This window comes from Gorilla gorilla, chromosome 3 (genome assembly GCF_029281585.2).
Source record: "Gorilla gorilla gorilla isolate KB3781 chromosome 3, NHGRI_mGorGor1-v2.1_pri, whole genome shotgun sequence".
Classification (NCBI taxonomy): domain Eukaryota; kingdom Metazoa; phylum Chordata; class Mammalia; order Primates; family Hominidae; genus Gorilla; species Gorilla gorilla.
Window position 1 is genome coordinate 175,313,988 of NC_073227.2, and position 17,573 is coordinate 175,331,560.

General features: G+C 38.7%; 1 protein-coding gene across 1 annotated transcript in view; it reads right to left on the minus strand.

Annotated features, from left to right (window-relative positions):
- The window catches only part of DCHS2 (dachsous cadherin-related 2), a 260,500-nt gene that overhangs the window by 24,900 nt on the left and 218,027 nt on the right, over positions 1 to 17,573 (minus strand). Inside the window, exons 14-15 of the mRNA XM_031010565.3 lie at positions 13,347 to 13,460; positions 3,011 to 3,222 (exon numbers count right to left, since the gene is read on the minus strand). Of these exons, the coding sequence (XP_030866425.3) occupies positions 3,011 to 3,222; positions 13,347 to 13,460 (326 nt within the window). The remainder of the gene's footprint in view (positions 1 to 3,010; positions 3,223 to 13,346; positions 13,461 to 17,573) is intronic.

Sequence of the window (17,573 nt, forward strand, 5' to 3'; positions counted from 1 at the left end):
ATGTATTTGATGAGTTATCAAAGTTGTGTTGAGGATAAAACAGAAGTTTTACATCATTCTCCATCATTTTGCAATAAACTTTAATCACTAAACCAATTATGTTAGTGGATTCAATATCTTGATTAAGAACAAGTTGACAAATTAATTAATTACTTTTTACTCGTTTATATCTTCTATGCCCCTGAGCCTTAGTCTTAGCTCATGTCCCCTGTCACCTCTCTTTCCTGGGCTACTATACTGATGAATGTCCTAGTGGGTTTTCATTCTAATTTCCTACCATCTCAGTTTATCCTTCACTTTGCTGCCAGAGTTCTCAGGGGACCCTGAGTGACCCAGGTGCAGTATCCAGGAGCTCATCAGACAGGGGACGGCTCTTGGGACCGAAAGGCTGCAATATGCAGTTTCCTTTGGGATCACCAAGAAAAGAAACCAGTCTGCATCAAAGTCCACTATATCCCTTGGAGCCATACATTTAAAAGTGCTACAGAAGCACTTTGGGAGGCCAAGGCAGGTGGATTACGAGGTTAAGAGATCAAGACTATCCTGGCCAACATGGTGAAACCCCATCTCCACTAAAAATACAAAAATTAGCTGGGCGTGGTGGCATACGCCCGTAGTCCCAGCTACTCAGGAGGCTGAGGCAGGAGAATTGCTTTTACCTGGGAGGTGGAGGTTGCAGTGAGCCGAGATCGCGCCCCCACACTCCAGCCTGGCGACAGAGCGAGACTTCGCCTCAGAAAAAAAAAAAAGTGCTACAGAGAGTATCTCTGGGTGGTCTATCAGCTATGGTTCTAGGGTACTGGCACATCTTAACTAGTGCTAACCCAACTGGGGAGAGATGTATCAGAAAGACAGTGCCCAGTGAATACAAGAGCCTGAGTGGCTCTAGGGAATGTAAAGCACAGCTTCTTTGAGTTGTTGTCATCAAGATGAATTGACTGTAATTTGTCTCTGTCTTGGTGTCCCTTCACCGAAGATTCAAATTTCAGGGAGAGAAAGTCTGTGTGACTGAGAGAAGCAAGGCAGTTCACCACACCTTTGGCGGGATGGGAGTGGGAGGCAGGTCAATATCTTGATGACAACCCCCCCCAGGACTGCATCGACAGAGGGTCAGACCCTCAAAGGAAGTTTGTGGGGCTGTAACCAAAGGAGGGCATTGAGCAGTGTGGGGGCAAAAACCAGGAAGCAACCACCACAATTGGTATGAGCTCCAGAGCCTCCTTCATTTCTAATTTTCTGAACAGGACACAGCAGAATGGTAGTGCTAGCTTCCTGGGAACTCAATGATTGAAAAATGGAAAGAACAAAGTTCATTCTATCTGTCCCTGACTCAGCCTTCTACAAGTCTGCCATAATTTGAAGCGCTGGTGGGTCAGGCTCTCTCTCATTCAGCGCACCTGGGCTTTATATGGGTCTTTGCCTTCACTTATTTCACACTGAGCAATTTAGCTCCATCCCAGTTAGCATTTGGGACAGAGAAGTGAAACGATGCAGGGCCCCAGTGTGGGGATCCTCTTGTGACAAGGTGGCATTGGAGGCATCTGCCATCCCCACTGATCAGCCTCACTGGGCAGGGATGATAAAGACTGGAAAAGCGAATGTTCTTTCTTCTGAAACATCTCAGTCATGGCTGAAACCAGGGTAAAGACACAGCACATCTGGAACAGGCTGGTGACTAGAGCAATCAGGCTGCTATAAAACAAAATACACCTGCAGTCATAGCCTAGGGGATCCCAGATATCCTGGACGGGGTGTAGGGGCACAGAGCTAAAACTCCAAGGCAGCTGAGACTCTATTGGTCTTGTTTTCACCAACAGCATGGATATGTGCATCAGAAACTGGAAGTGCAGTAAAAGAAAGGCTTTTTTTTTTTTTTTTGAGATTGAGTTTTGTTCTTATTGCCCAGGCTGGCGTGATCTCAGCTCACTGTAACCTCTGCCTTCCAGGTTCAAGCAATTCTCCTGCCTCAGCCTCCCAAGTAGCTGGGACTACAGGTGCCCACCACCACACCAGGCTAGTTTTATATTTTTAGTAGAGATGGGGTTTCACCATGTTGGTCAGACTAGTCTCGAACTCCTGACCTCAGGTGATCCACCTGCCTTGGCCTCCCAAAGTGCTGGGATTACAGTTGTGAGCCACTGTGGGGTCTTTTTATATAATGAGGTGAAGGTGTCTGCACAGTAAAGAACTGTTGCAGGTTTTGTCCAGAAAATATGCTAGCATGCCATGTAAACGCCTTACCCCACCTAGCCCAGAGAAAAAGGGGTGTAATAAGCATGAAGTGCGGACCACAGCCATGACATTCCAGGGGCCAAAAGGAATGACCCTCCCTGTGGCTAACTTTGCCTGGAAGTTGAATTTATACTGATTTCCTTTCCAAAGTCATGGGAGGTTAGAGATCTCTTAATGCCCAGCTTCCTGACTACAAAAACTCAATTCAATAGTGGAGGGAAAGATGAAACAAGCACTTGTCCTGAGGCAGGTGGAGAAAGTATCAAGGATGGGTGGGTTTTACAGCATGAACAAAACTTCCCTGTGAATGGATGCTTCTCCAGGACTTGGGGCCTTTTACTGAGATGGGACTAGTCCTGAAAGCAGATCCGTCCACATGCCTGTTCACCTTGAAGACTTAGTGTAAATATCATTATTCTATGAAGTCTTACACTTTTCCTTCAGGAGGCTGTGTCTCCTCTTTTCACTCATTACACTAATGCATACTTCTATTGTATTAATAAATGCATACTTCTAGTGCTCAACAGTACTTCTAGAGAAAGCAGATGTCAGTAACTGAGCACTGAATAAATAAAGAGGAAGAGACAGTGCAAGAATTTCAGATTTTCTTTAACCTAAGGTTTCATCCCATCTATAAAATGTACATGGCCTGGAAAGACTGTTGGACCACAGGGCTTAGAAATTTTTATGTACATTGACTTGTAATAATTCTCTCTCTCTCTCTCACACAGACACACACACACACACACACACACACACACAAATATATTTCTGTTACCTGTATGACATGAGCATTGTAGAGTTGGCTTTCAGACACTGATGCTTGGTAAACGCTTTGTTCAAAGCATGGTGAATTATCATTCTCATCCTGTATCAAGACTGCTACTTTGCAATAGGCTCTATGCCCACTACTTTCAGCTAAAACGATGAGTTGTACCTCATTTCTGACTTCAAAATCAAGAAACTTGGGTTCTTTCACAGTGAGTTGTCCTATTTTTATTTCCAAGGAGAAAAAAAAAGAAAATGATGTTGTAGTTATTCTTTCATTTTTTATTTTATTTATTTATTTAGTTTTGAGACAGAGTCTCGCACTGTCGCCCAGGCTGGAGTGCAGTGGTGAAATCTCGGCTCACTGCAACCTACGCCTCCCGGGTTCAAGCGATTCTCCTGCCTCAGCCTCCTGAGTAGTTGGAGTTACAGGCACCCGCCACCATGCCCAGCCAATTTTTTGTATTTTTAGTAGAGACAGGGTTTCACCATGTTGGCCAGTCTGGTCTCGAACTCCTGACCTCGTGATTCACCCGCCTTGGCCTCTGAAAGTGCTCGGATTATAGGCGTGAGCCACAGCACCTGGCCATAGTTATTCTTAAAATGACTCAAAGCATCTTTGCCTCATGTGCTCACAGCTCACCTGTCCCGCAAAAGCCTCCCATTGGCGGGCCTCCTTTCCCCACCAACCTGGGTCATTGTGAAAAGATTTGGGATCTTGCAGATGTTTGCAGGTTCAAATATGTAGAGAGAAAGAAACTATGAAATACCAAGACCTGGGAGCTATCTCTCTCCATATTTACCCCCTGGCCATGTCTGGAAAGTCTATCTTTCAAATTTAGCTTCACTCCAGCCCCATTACTGCTGCCTTCCTTCAAGCCACCAGCACTTCCCACCTTGTCCCCTGCATTAGCCACAAAACTGGTCTCTCCCTAATCCAGTTTTCATTCTGAATTTAATAAAAAAAAAAAGATGCTGTCATTGTTCTGCATGAAACCCTTCCATGATCATAATATGCATCTGCTTCTTGAATGCTTATTAAAGAGTCATCACGCATGCGGTACCATCAGCCTGGAATGGCTCCCATAGCGATTCTTCCTCAGGGATTTTTCCAGATCACCATCCCTGTACCATCACCTCCCCAAAGTCTCTTACAAAGCCTCTGCATTTCCCAGCAGCTGCATCATCGCTTTGTTCACCTTCATCTGTTTTTGTCCTATTATTCCTCTTGTTTATAAGCTCCATACACCATCTCTTACATACCATCATATCTCCAGTGTCTGGCTCAGGGTCTGGCCTCCAGAAGGCACACAGTAATACTTTTATGCCCTCATATAAAAGCCAGATCCAGGTTAGGGAAGCAGATTTTTGAGGGTGATGCCATACTCTAGTTTCCCCTACCCCCAGCAAATTAAGAAACTTACTCCTTTAACATAATTTCCTTGTCTAGATTTTACTTTTTCCTCCACTTTACAATAAAATTTCCGACTCAATGTATTATTTTTATTTACTTGGCTTTCACTGTCAGCAAGTCCATCAAATAGAGAGTTGCTGAATGAACACTAATTTGGAGTTAGAGAAACCTGAAACCAGGCATAAATCCGAGGCCTAGAAATTTAATTTAGGTCAATTACCTGGCTCCACCACCTCCTAACTTTGTGACCTGGATAAGTTATGCGGTTGACGTAAAGCTGAGTCTCCTTTTCTATATAAAATGGGATGTTAACAATGACTTCAAAGAGTGGCTGTGAGGAGCAAGTGACATAATGCATATTTGGAATGTCTCTTTGTAGTAACATGTAGATTCCACGATGTGTTACTCGTGTTTGTCTGCCCCTCATCATCACATATGGATTTAATATCTCTGTGAACTCTGAATTTAGAAAGAGAACATTTAATAGCCATCAACTACTAGAAGTTCGATCCTCTGGTGAAAGAACCTGTACTGGAACTATGTTCCGGAACTATGGCCTGGGAGCTGCAGTTTTTATTGCTCTATCTGAATCAGCTTCCCCAGATAACCTAGTCCAAGAAGCTTTAGGTCATCTGGCACCTACTTGAATTCTAGTGGGAGGCATATCCTGTTCAAATATTCTATCTTTGTTATTGGGTGTTTTGGGGGAGATTTTGTAGCTTATATTCTGTTAGAAAAAAAACAATATATTATATATTAACTCACTATACTACCAAATATAAAATTTCATAAACTCAGTATCATTTTTTGATATCAAATTTAGTTATCAATTTAGTACTAGAACCAAATTACTTCACAAACCATAGTCTGTTGTGACCAACACCCCTGGCAGAAAATTTAGAGTAGCTCTAACTTTGGGCAGCTGGAGAATAATTAAGATGCTTTTTGATATGCTGGTGATGAAACTAGGTGGTCTTCAGAAACCTCCCTGAAACAAAGGCTGATTCCCACACCCCAAAATGTCACCAGAGCCCGAGTCTGAGGTGGGTCCACAGCTCTGACCCAGATCTCTTGTCTCCACCAAACAGAGCACTTGCCTGGCTATCATGTTCTGTTACTGTTTGTAAAGGAAAAATAGAATAGAAATGCAACACTAAATTGCCCGTGTCACTGAGTAGAAAGTGTGCCAATTATAGTGCAGATCAAAGTTGATTTTTAATAAAAGGCTTGTGTTTAGGCTTTGATAATTGGAATTTTGCACTTGGAATGGATCGACGGTTCTAATGCTTTCCTTGCATGGTTTTTATTTTTGGGGTAATAACTGGCATATGCTGTGAAAGTCGTGCAAGTAGAAAAGACAATAACCAGTCTGTGGGATGATTCAAGGCTGCTAGATCCACATTTTTCCTTGGATAATACATGTGTAGTTTTCACAAAGACATCAAGCGTGTACTGTCATCAGTGAGAGGAAAGTACTACTGGACTCTGTCTAATGGTATACGCAGAAACTAACACCTTCCTTAGAGTAAGAAGCCTCACGAATACTAACTTCATGTTCTTGCTTATATGTTAATGTGCCAGTTATGGAATAACTTGAGAAAAAAATGGTAGTAACATTTTCTTCTAAAAAATACATACATTATGTAGCTTTTGACAAAGTTATGAAATACACATCCAAATGAGATTAAGATTCATCAAATGCTACATGCTTGATAACATAATCCGGTTACTTCCATCAATTATATACTGTGTACATGCATTTGTACAAACCAAAGCAGAATGTGATAAATATTTATGTTATTCAGTAGCTTTCAAACCCTCTCCTACTTAAACAATGTCTTTGAAACATTGAAAGTTTGATCAGTTTTGTTTTGCGCCACTCTAATAAATACTAAAATGAATGCTGCCATCTGTTATTTACATACAAAACCTTAGTCAAGCTCTAAAATTGCTGCTGATTTAGACAGTGAGAAATACATGTTTTTACACTAAAGTGGCATGAAGTTTAAATACAGAGTCAACTTGGTTTGTGACGATGGAACGGGGGTAAACTGGCACAAATTGACAGAAAACAGAGTTCTCATCAGAGATCTGTCTAATGACAACTTATTAAACTAATTACTAATAAAACGGTTTTCTCACACTTTTATTGTTAAGTTACTATAATCTTAGAGATAAATATTATTGATTTATTATACATATCAGTCTCACATTTTAAGTGGTGTATGTTTAAAATACATACATTCAGAAAACCTATATAATTAGATACAATTTTAATGATAATTTGTCAAAGGTAGCATAAAAGATGCATTTAATATCATAAGTTTAAAAAAGCTTTCTTGACAGCAGTATGATAAACTATATACTTGACCAATCTTCATGATAAAAACAACTAAAATGCATGATAAATTATATATATAATACATATATATGCATAGACATATATGTGTATGTATTACAATGCATTATTGAGTTGGTACAGTTGTAAGAATTCTACAGAGGACAAAACAGAAATGAAGACAGAAATCCTGAGAGGTTAGTAAGTACTAACAGCTCATTTTTGTTCCAAAGATTTCTACCACAACCTTCTATCTTACTATTCATTTCTGATAGTTGCATGGAGTGTGGAAAATAAGGTGAGAACCCACAAAAGGTGAAGGGGCTAATAGGAAAAACTAGCATAAAGCTGGAAACCTAAAGGCCGCATATATTCCAAATCAGTGGCCATTATTGAAAAAAAAAAGAAAACTGAAACTGAAGCAGAATTAGCAATGTGGACATAACTGAAATTTGCTGAAGTGTTTCAAATTGTGTAGATATTAAAGAACAAACTCATGAATACAATCCACAGATGGAATGCAGCATCAAAGTCACCCATATGATCATAGAAGGATTACAATCTGCAGCAACGGTGATGAGTTAGAAAGAAAGAGACTACAACTTCTAATTACAATGTTCTTCCGAAAGGTTTTGGCCAAAAAACCACCAGAAGCTTGACTTTTTTTTTTAACCTTGGTGTTGATTGAAAGGGAGAAAAAAAATCTTCCGTATTAGTTTAAGCCTGAATTTATGGTAGCTATACTATCATAGTTATACATATTTAAAACTCTTAGGAATTAAATTTAAACTGGCTTCTCCCTAATAATTCTCCAGGTGAATTGCAGAAAAGGAAGCAAATCCTCTTTTAAGGGCATAAATTCAACTGAGGCTTCAAAGAATCGTCAAAGAGCTTTCAAGGATAATGAGTAGCTCATAGTCTACAAGCACTAAAGTCATAGAGAAGCAAGGCATCATAAATGACAGCAAGCAAACCCATAGACAACAGAACCAAACATCAAAGACTTCAGATGCAGGAATTGTTGGACACAGAATTATTATATATGTTTAAATACATTAAAAACCCTTGGAAATATGAGCAAGGAGCAAGAGGCTATTTTTCAAAAGACAAAGAAGAGTTGAAAAAGAATTCAACAGAACTACTGGAAATGAAAAATACAATTCCCCAGAATGAAGAGAAAGACAGATGAAAAATATAAAAAAGAGATGTAGCAGAGAGTCACATAGCCCAATATTTGTCTAATTGGAGTTCCAAGAAAAGATACAAATGAATGGCATTTAGATCAACAGCTGGCTTCTTAATGTGACAATGGGATGCCAGAATCCAGTAGAATAATATCTTAATATGATGAGATAAAATAACTGTGAATCCAGAATTACAAGACCAGCAAAAGTATTTTAAAAGCATGGATTAAATAACTACATTTTTTAACTACCTAAATCTGAGAGAGCTTACTATACAAACCCTCACTAAAGGAGATAGTTCAAGCAGAAAAAAAGTAATACTAGAAGAAAGGCTGAGATGTAAGAAAGAATGGTTAGCAGAGACATCAACAAGGATGCAGCTAAATCAACTGAAAAATACTAATAATGCCTAATTTGAAAGAACCAAAATTGTGGTCATAAAAGCATGTAAATTGAAATAGGAGCACTTCGAGATCAATAATTGCAAATCTCTTGTATTACTCAGGAAGAGAATATTGATTAATGTTGGACTTTATATATGTTAAAATAACGAGGCTAGCCACTGAAATAAGAAAAATAACTATATAACTTCAGACAGGGGAAAGTGGTCATTTTCAGATATGATTTTACGTGTCAAATATACAGAAAAATGTCAGTCTCTAGTTTGCAAATTTGCCAGACAAAAAATCAAAAGACAAAAATCAGTTTCAAATACATACACCAGCACCATCAGGAAAAGCATTTTTTTTTTCATTTACCATAGCGAGAAAAAGTATAATGTACTTAGGAGAAATCTCACAAGAGACATACAAGCCTGTACATTTCATTCTTTGCTATTTCTCTTTAACATGTAATGGTTTATGCACTGTAAGTCATAGTAAAAATGTCGAGCAAAGGAATAAAGTTATAGAAGAGTACGTAGCATGATTCTATTATCGTACTTAAGTCAAGGTAAAAGTAAATGACATATTGTTTAGAAATTCAAATGCAGTGGAAAAATTATAACCAGAAATGTCAGCGATCAGTTGGGTGCAGTGGCTCATGCCTATAATCCCAGAACTCCAGGAGGCCAAGGCAAGGAGATTGCTCGAGTTCAGGAGTTTGAGGCCAGCCTGGGCAACAAAGTGAGAACCTGTCTTTCTTTACGAGAAAAAAAGAAGCCAGTGATCAATACAAATTCAAGTTACTAATTATCTCTGGGACAAAAAAAGAGAGACATAAAGTGATGTGTATGTTAATTGGCTCAATTTAGATATTCCGCAATGTACACATATTTCTGAACAACAAAAAAAAAAAAAAGAAAGGAAAAAAGAGATATAAAAAGGAAGGGGCACACAGAGGCTTTCAAAAATTCGAAAATTCTAGTACAGTAGTTCCCCCTTCCCTGTGGGGGATATATTCTAAGACCCCCAGTGAATGTTTGAAACTGTGGATGGTACCAAACCCTATATATACTATGCTTTTTTCTATATATGCATACCTATGATGAAGTTTAATTTCTAAATTAGGCACAGTAAGAAATTAACAACGACTAATACAATTAAGCAATTACACTGTAGTAAAAGTTACGTGAATGTGGTCTCTCTTGCAAAATATCGTATTGTACTGTATTCATCCTTCTTCTTGTGATGATGTGAGATGACAAAATGCCCACATGATAAGGTAAAGTGAGGTAAATGACATGGGCACTGTGACATAGCAGTAGGCTACGACTGAACTTCTGATGGTATGTCAGGAGAAGGATCATCATCTGCTTCAAGTGGTCCTGGATCAACGAGCCACGATGATGTCAATGGTTGGATGTCAAGAGCAGATGATGTTGATGGTTGGGAGTACTTGAGAGTTGCAGGGTTTTTTTTGTTGTTTGTTTGTTTGTTTTTCCAAAACCTTTTGGAAATCATTGTAATAAAAGCTTCGCCTGTAATCCCAGAACTTTGGGAGGGTGAAGCGGGCGGATCACGAGGACAGGAGATCAAGGCCATCCTGGCTAACACAGTGAAACCCCGTCTCTACAAAAATTACAAAAAATTACCTGGGTGTGGTGGCGCATGCCTGTAGTCCTAGCTACTTGGGAGGCTGATGCAGGAGAATCACTTGAACCCAGGAGGTGGAGGTGGCAGAGAACCGAGATCATGCCACTGCACTTCAGCCTGGGCAACAGAGCAAGACTCCGTCTCAAAAAAAAAAAAAAAAAAAAAAAAAAAAAAGAGAAAGCTTGTTAGTTTTTAATCAAAGTGTTGGTACAGAGGTTATAATCCTGTGATCATATGGGTGACTTCAATGCTGCACTTTATCTGAGGATTGTATTCTATAATTTTGTCTTTTCATATCTGTGTGATTGGAAACACTTGAGCAAATTTCAGTAATGTCTACATTGTTGGTTCTGCTTTAGTTTCTTCTTTGTCTTCCCTTTCTCTGTAGATGACTCAAAAATTTCTTCCTCATTTATTAACAATTCTCATTGGCCTTCAATGTGTTCTTCTACTTCTTCATCAAGCATGTTGGCAAACCCTTCTCCACCAACTTGTCTTGCTGTGTGAATTATTTTCCTAACTTTTCCATCAATCCCCAGGAAGCCATTAAAATCATTCATGATTTCACTCTAGAAGTTCTTCCAGCAGGCATTTACAGTTTCTGGTTTTAATTCATGCATGGCAGCTTTGATGAATGTTACTGCGTCAGCAACAGTGAATGATTTCCAGTGTTACATTACATCCAGATTATGATCTGCATCAATTAGTGGCTGACCAAATACTAGGCAGGTGTGTGACCTTGATAAACCAAATGATGCCTGCTCAAGGGGCTGAAGCAATGAGGTTTTATTTGGAGGTAAAAATACAACCTCAACGTTTTCATTTTCATAGCAAGATGGCCAGGTGCATTGCCTAATATTAACAGAACTTTGAATTCCAACCTTTCCTCATCCAAGTATTTTTTTTTTTTAACTTCTGGAATGAAGCACTGGTGGAACCATTCCATAAACAAGATGTGTATCACCCATGCTTTATTATTATGTTGCCAGAACATAGGCAGATAATTTTTTGTTTCAGAGAGCATGTGGGTTCTTCACTTTGTATACTACACTTGATTTTATCATATGTCCTGCAGTGTTGCCACATAGTACCAGAGTTCATCTGTCCCTCCATGTTTTATGCCCTGGTGCTTCCTTTGTACATTTATGAATGTAGGTTCCATTGGGCATCTTCTTCCCGAGAAGCCTAGTTTTACGGCAATTAGAGATTTGCTTTAGATGGTTTCCTTTCTCCTTATTCAACATTTTCAGAAATGCGGCAGCACCTTCTTTGTTGGCAGATGCAGCCTCTCCAGTAGTTTTTGTATTTTTCAGTCCAAACCTATTTCCGAATCTGTGTAACCATCTGTTACTTGCAGTAAATGGCTTAGGGTCACTCGTTTCAGGGGATTCCTTGCTGAAGCCTTCATAGAGGGCTCAATGTTTTCTGGTGCAACATGTTACTCTCAAATTGAACACGTTTTTCTATTCAGGTCTTCCACCCCCAAATTTAATGCCTTTTCCATTCTTAACTAAGCATTTGCCATGCCCTGTGGCCATGACTTTTGCATCATGAGGTGCCATAGCAAAACTAGCACAATTTTTTTTTCTTTCTTCACAATTTCACAAGTAGAATATTCAGTCTTACTGTAGATCTTAGCAACCTCAGCATACAATCTTTTCTCTTTTCTTATTAAATTGAAAACTTTCACCTTTCACTCCCCCCTCCCCCCCCCGCCAAAAAAATAACACTTTACCACTTCTCTTTGGCATATCTAAATTGCCAGAATCCAGAATACTACACTCGTGCTTTGGGGCCATTATTAAGTTACATAAGAGTGACATGAATATAAGTACTGCAATATGTGACAGTGAAACTGAGAATTGAGACAGCTACTGACTAATAGACAGGGAGCATGTACAGTATGGAGACCCTGGACAAAAGGAGGATTTACTTCTGTGTGGGACAGAGTAGGATGATGTGAGATTTCATCACACTACTCAGAATAGTGAGAAATTTAAAACATATGAATTGTTTATTTCTGGAGCTTCCCATTTAACATTTTTGGGCCATGGTTGACCACAGGTAACTAAGCCTAGAGAAAAAGAAACTAAGGATAAGGGGGGACTACCTCAATGTCTATTTCCAGAGATGGGTGGCATGTGTATGGGTTTTTATTTTACTATTGTCCATTAAACAGTCTTACATGTTTCAACATACCATCTGGCAGATATTTCACAATAAAATTTTAAAACTCAATGTAAATAAGTTATCTAATCAAAAAATAAAGATGTTCCTGTGAATGATCTCTTTGGACTAACCCTAGGAAGATTTTATCTGCATTTTAATGATGGACTGTAGAAGAAATAAGACCAGGTCTGGGCCATGTTAGGAGTGCGGTGGCAGAGGGTCTGGATAGCCTGGGAAAATATGCCAGCTCTGCTACTCTTCTTTGTTCCTAAGCATTTTAATCTGGGCTACTTTCCCAGAACCCTCAGACACCTGGACTGCAAGAAAATTAAGACTTGGTGATGTTCACAAATGATCCTTTTGTGAACAGGTTTCCTATACTACCCTTTAATGCAACAATGGGATGAAGAGATGAAGACTTCTAGCAGGCTACCTCAGAAAGGTTGCTGACCAAAGGCTGTGTGGACCAAAAAGTCATAACACCACCCTGGATGAAAGGACATTTACCTAAGGAATTACCCTCTCTCAATTCTTCCCAGGTGCATGTAGTATAGATTAAATAAGGTGGTTGTATGGCAACAGAGACATTATTAGAAACATTCTTCTTGAAGTTTGACAACAAAGCAGTAGATGTGTATCTACTACAGAGTTGTTAGTGAAAAAAGGTATGTTTGAAATAATCAATTGGTATTCATTTTAAACAATAATGGTCTTACTGAAGCTAAGTTTAATACACGCTGTGTTTGGAAGTAATTTCTTTACCACTGTGTAGAAACCTTCGCAGCTGTTCTTTTTTTTTTGTTGTGTTGTTGACATTCAGTAGCAAATTACAAGAATCTCTGATGAAAATTCCTTACAGCTAGACGTGTTCTTATTTTTGAATTCAGACTCAGTGTCAATGATCTCACTACTCTATCTCCAATTTTCCCAAATACATGGGTAAATTGTAAGTGGAAGCTAATTTATCTTCAAAAGTTTGAAGGGCAGGATAGACACTGTCTAGTTTGGAAATATTAAGAATATAATTCTTAGTGAATATAAATAAATAGTTTTTTATTTCCCATAATTTTTCATAGGCTAGCTTAAAAAATTCTTTCTTGCTTACCTTTTAAATTATTTAGCTCTAACAATTTCTACTTTGCAAATTTTGCAGAAATAACATTAAATGGAGCAGAAAATAAAGCTAGTATAGGGTAGAGAAGGATTACCTGACTTAGAGCACAGGGAAAGAACTCCATCTTCATTTCCACTAAAAATTGAATATTTCATGCTGTCCTGAATTGAGTCAGGAGCAAAAGCTTTTACAGTCACAATAGAAGTACCTGCAAAAATTAGGTAAAAAAAGAACTCCATTAGGATAAAAAAATTTCATGGAAACACAAGAGAAAATACTGATTATTTATTATTTGCCTACTATGTTTTCATTTGTTCATTCATTCAACAATAACTTATTGTCTTCAATGAGCCAGATCCCATGCTAGGTGCTGGGGATATACTAGCAAACAAGATAGAAAAGATCTCTGTCCTCATGGTGGTTATTAACTTGTGTAAGGAGACAGACAATAAACCATTAAAACATACATAATCATAGAAAAGTTTCAATTGTGCCAGGCCCTTAGAAAGAGAGAAATAAGGTTACTTGATATAAGGTACTTCTTTTTCAGGGGAAGCACCAGACTTTAGAGAGGTCTGGGGACAGTGAAGGATGAGAAGCCATAGGAACAGCTGGAAGAAGAGGATTTTGGGAAAAAGAGCCACCACCACAAAGGCTGTGGGCTAGGAAAGGGCTTGGTTGGGTAAAGCACAACGAGTAGGGGAAGAAGAAGAAGGTGGAGATGGCAGGATAAGCAAGGGTCAGATTTTATTGTAAGTGCAAAGGGAAGTCATGGAAGCATTTTAAGGAGTGGAGTAAAATATGATTTGCTTTTTAAAAATATCATACTAAGTGCTGTGAGAACAGAGAAGAGAGGGGTAAGAATGGATCAGAGAGGCCAATTAAGATAATACTGCAATAGTCCAAGCAGAAGACAATGACCTAGGACTGTGGGATGGGAGATGGAAAGACATGGACAGATTAAAGACATTTGACACACTGCCCCAAAACACTGGAGGTAGGAGTGGGAAAGGAGGCTATGAGAGCATAAAGAAAAGAAATATTCCCTCAACCAGCTTCCGATCTAGCTGTAGGTAAAAGCAACCCAACTACAGAGTAACCAACAACTTAACTGCAAGACATGAATTAATTCAAGATTTGTTCAGATAGAGCAGGGGCAAAGAGATAACTTTAAGGGAGAAACAGAAATTCAGTTAGGTATAGGAATTGGAAAGACAAAAGAGAAGGAAGTCATTTTAAGTTACGGGAACAGACTAAATACCAACATGAAAGAAGAATTAGCAAGGACTGATAGAGGCAAGAAGACAATCCTTGTAATTAGATCTAGAACCAAATAAGGCAGAAGTGGGGAATAAATTTAAATAGGAAGTATAAATACAGTGTGAAGAAGGGTAAGAGAGGTAGCAAGAGAATGGGAGAGCTTGAGAGCCAGGGAGATAAGTGTGGCTTTATGTCAAGAATCAGCTAATTTTTCTGTCAAGGGCCAGATATTAATTATTTTAGGCTTTACAAGTCACACAGTCCTGTTGCAAATACTCAAATCTGCTATTGTAGCATGAAAGTAGTCACAGACAATGCATAACCAAGGGAGTGTGGCTGTGTTTCAATAAAACTTTATTTACCAAAATAAGTGGATGAGCAGATCCTTGCTTTATGTGACAGGAAGCAATGAAGAAATGCAAAGTTCTTGAGGGGACTGATATACTAAGAGAAGATGCTGAGTGCCTTTAAGGCAAACCGGGTAGGGCAGCTGTCTCTATGGGAAGCTCTGTGGAAAAAGTCATCTACAGCAGCCGGAAGGGTCCCAAGTATTCATTTGGTCCCCAAGTTAGTACTTTGATATCCTTGTAATATTTTATGTCCTTTGCTGCTCATCTTTCCCAGTTGTCTATGTGTCACCCTCTTAGGATTGCCTGCCTTGTTTTGTAAAAGTATTTTTTTACTTAATCAATTTCATTTATGTGAAATTTACATACAATAATCTGTACATATTTTAAATATAGAGTTCTATGAATCTTGAAAATATATACACTGTGTAATCAGTATCATAAGCATAAAATATTTTCTATGATCAGTATCATGATCATAGAATATATTCGACACCTCAAAATGCTTTCTTATGCCCATTTCAGTTTTCTTTCACTTTTGGCCCCAGTAAATCACTGATCTGCTTTCTATAACTCTACATTAGTTCTGCCTCTTAAATTTCATACATTTGTGAATTACACAATACCTGATTTCTTTTGCTCAGCATTTTTTGAGAATCAAGCATGTTATTTTATGTATAAAAATTCATACAATTGTTATTGCAGAGTAATATTCTATTAAATGGAAAACCACAATTTCTTTTTCATTTACCTAGGGATGGGCATTTGAATTATTTCCAGTTTTTGGCTACTATGAAAAAAACTGCTATGAACATTCATACACAAGTGTGTGTGTGGACCCATGTTTTCACTGATCAAGGCTAAATACCTACGGTAAGTATACATTTAACCTTATAAGAAAATGCAAAACTATTTTTCCAAAGTAGTTGTATCATTTTACATTTCTTCTAACAACATATGAGAATGGCAGTTGCTCTACTAATATGGTTTGGCTTTGTGTCCCCACCCAAATCTCATCTCAAATTGTAATCCTCATAATCTTCACGTGTCAAGCGAGGCATCAGGTGGGAGGTGATGGGATCATGGGGGCACTTTCCCCGTGCTGTTCTCATGATAGTGAGTGAGTTCTCATGAGATCTGATGGTTTTATAAGGCAGTTTTCCCTGCTCTTGCCCACTGTCTCTCACCTACTGCCATGTAAGGCATGCCTCGTCCCCTTCCACCGTTTATAAGTTTCCTGAGGCCTCCCCAGCCATGCAGAACTGTGAGTCAATTAAACCTCTTTCCTTTGTAAGTTACCCAGTCACAGGTAGTATCTTTATAGCAGTGTGAGAACGCACTGATAACATCCACATTGATTGGTATTATCAGTCTTTTAAATTGTAGCCATCCTAGTGGATATGTAGTATCTTACAGTGGTTTTAATTTAATTTATCTGGTGTCTGGTGATATTGTGCATCTTTTCATGTGCTTATTGGCCACTTCCTCCTCTTTTTAATCCATCTTTGGTCCTTGGCCTCCTGTTTACTACTCACATACTATTCCTCAGAAACTTCCTCATAGTTCCACTTCTACGCTGTTGGGGAAAATGTAAACTAGTACGACCACTATGGAAAACAGTCTGCAGATTCCTTAAAGAACTAAAAGTAGATCTACCATTTGATCCAACAATCCCACTTCTGGATATCTACCCAGAGGAAAAGAAGTCATTATACAAAAAAGATACCTGTGTATGCGTGTTTAGGGCAGCACAATTCACAATTGCAAAAATATGGAACCAGCCCAAATGCCTATCAATCATCGAGTAGATTAAGAAAATGTGATAGATGTATATATATATATATATGCACACACACCATGGAATACCTCTCAGCCATAAAGAGAAATGAAATAATGGCATTCACAGCAACCTGGATGGAATTAGAGACTGTTATTCTAAGTGAAGTAACTCAGGAATGGAAAACCAAACATTGTATATTCTCATTCGTATGTGGGAGCTAAGCTATCAGGATGCAAAGGCATAAGAATGATACAGTGAACTTTGGGGACTTGGGGGAAAAGGTGGGGAAGTGAACGATAAAAGACTATACAATAGATACTATATACACTGTTTGGGTGACGGGTGCACCAAAATCTCAGAAATCACCACTAAATAACTTATTCATGTAACCAAAGACCATCTGTTTCCCCAAAACCTACTGAAATAAAAACTTAAATTTAAAAGAAACAAAAAAACAAATATGTATACATAGAAAAAATATTATATATATGTATATTCTAAAAAATAAATGAAAGAAGCTTCCTCATAGTTCCTTTACTGGCCTTAGTCCTCTGATATTAGGCCTGTAATTTATGGCATCTGTTTTACACTCCCAATCTTGCAATGCCTGTGCTTCTTCACTTAACTGTCATCCTGCCCTATAGGATTACACATACTGTAAAAGTATGCACACTGTCCTGACTGGGGAGAGATGGATAGGGAGTAAGGCTATAGGAGTCTACCCTGCTGCTGGGTGCACATAACAGAGGCCATGTATAAGACAGTGGTAACAAGTCACAAGAGGAAAGTAAGAGGAAACATTTAAAAGGAACAGGAGCTGACATGGTGTCAGAGATGAGTACAGAGCAGGGCTCATCATCCCATATGCATTTGGGTAAAAGCAAGAAGCAGGAACAAATGTAGGGGTCAAATGGTGGAGGAGGCCAGAAAATGT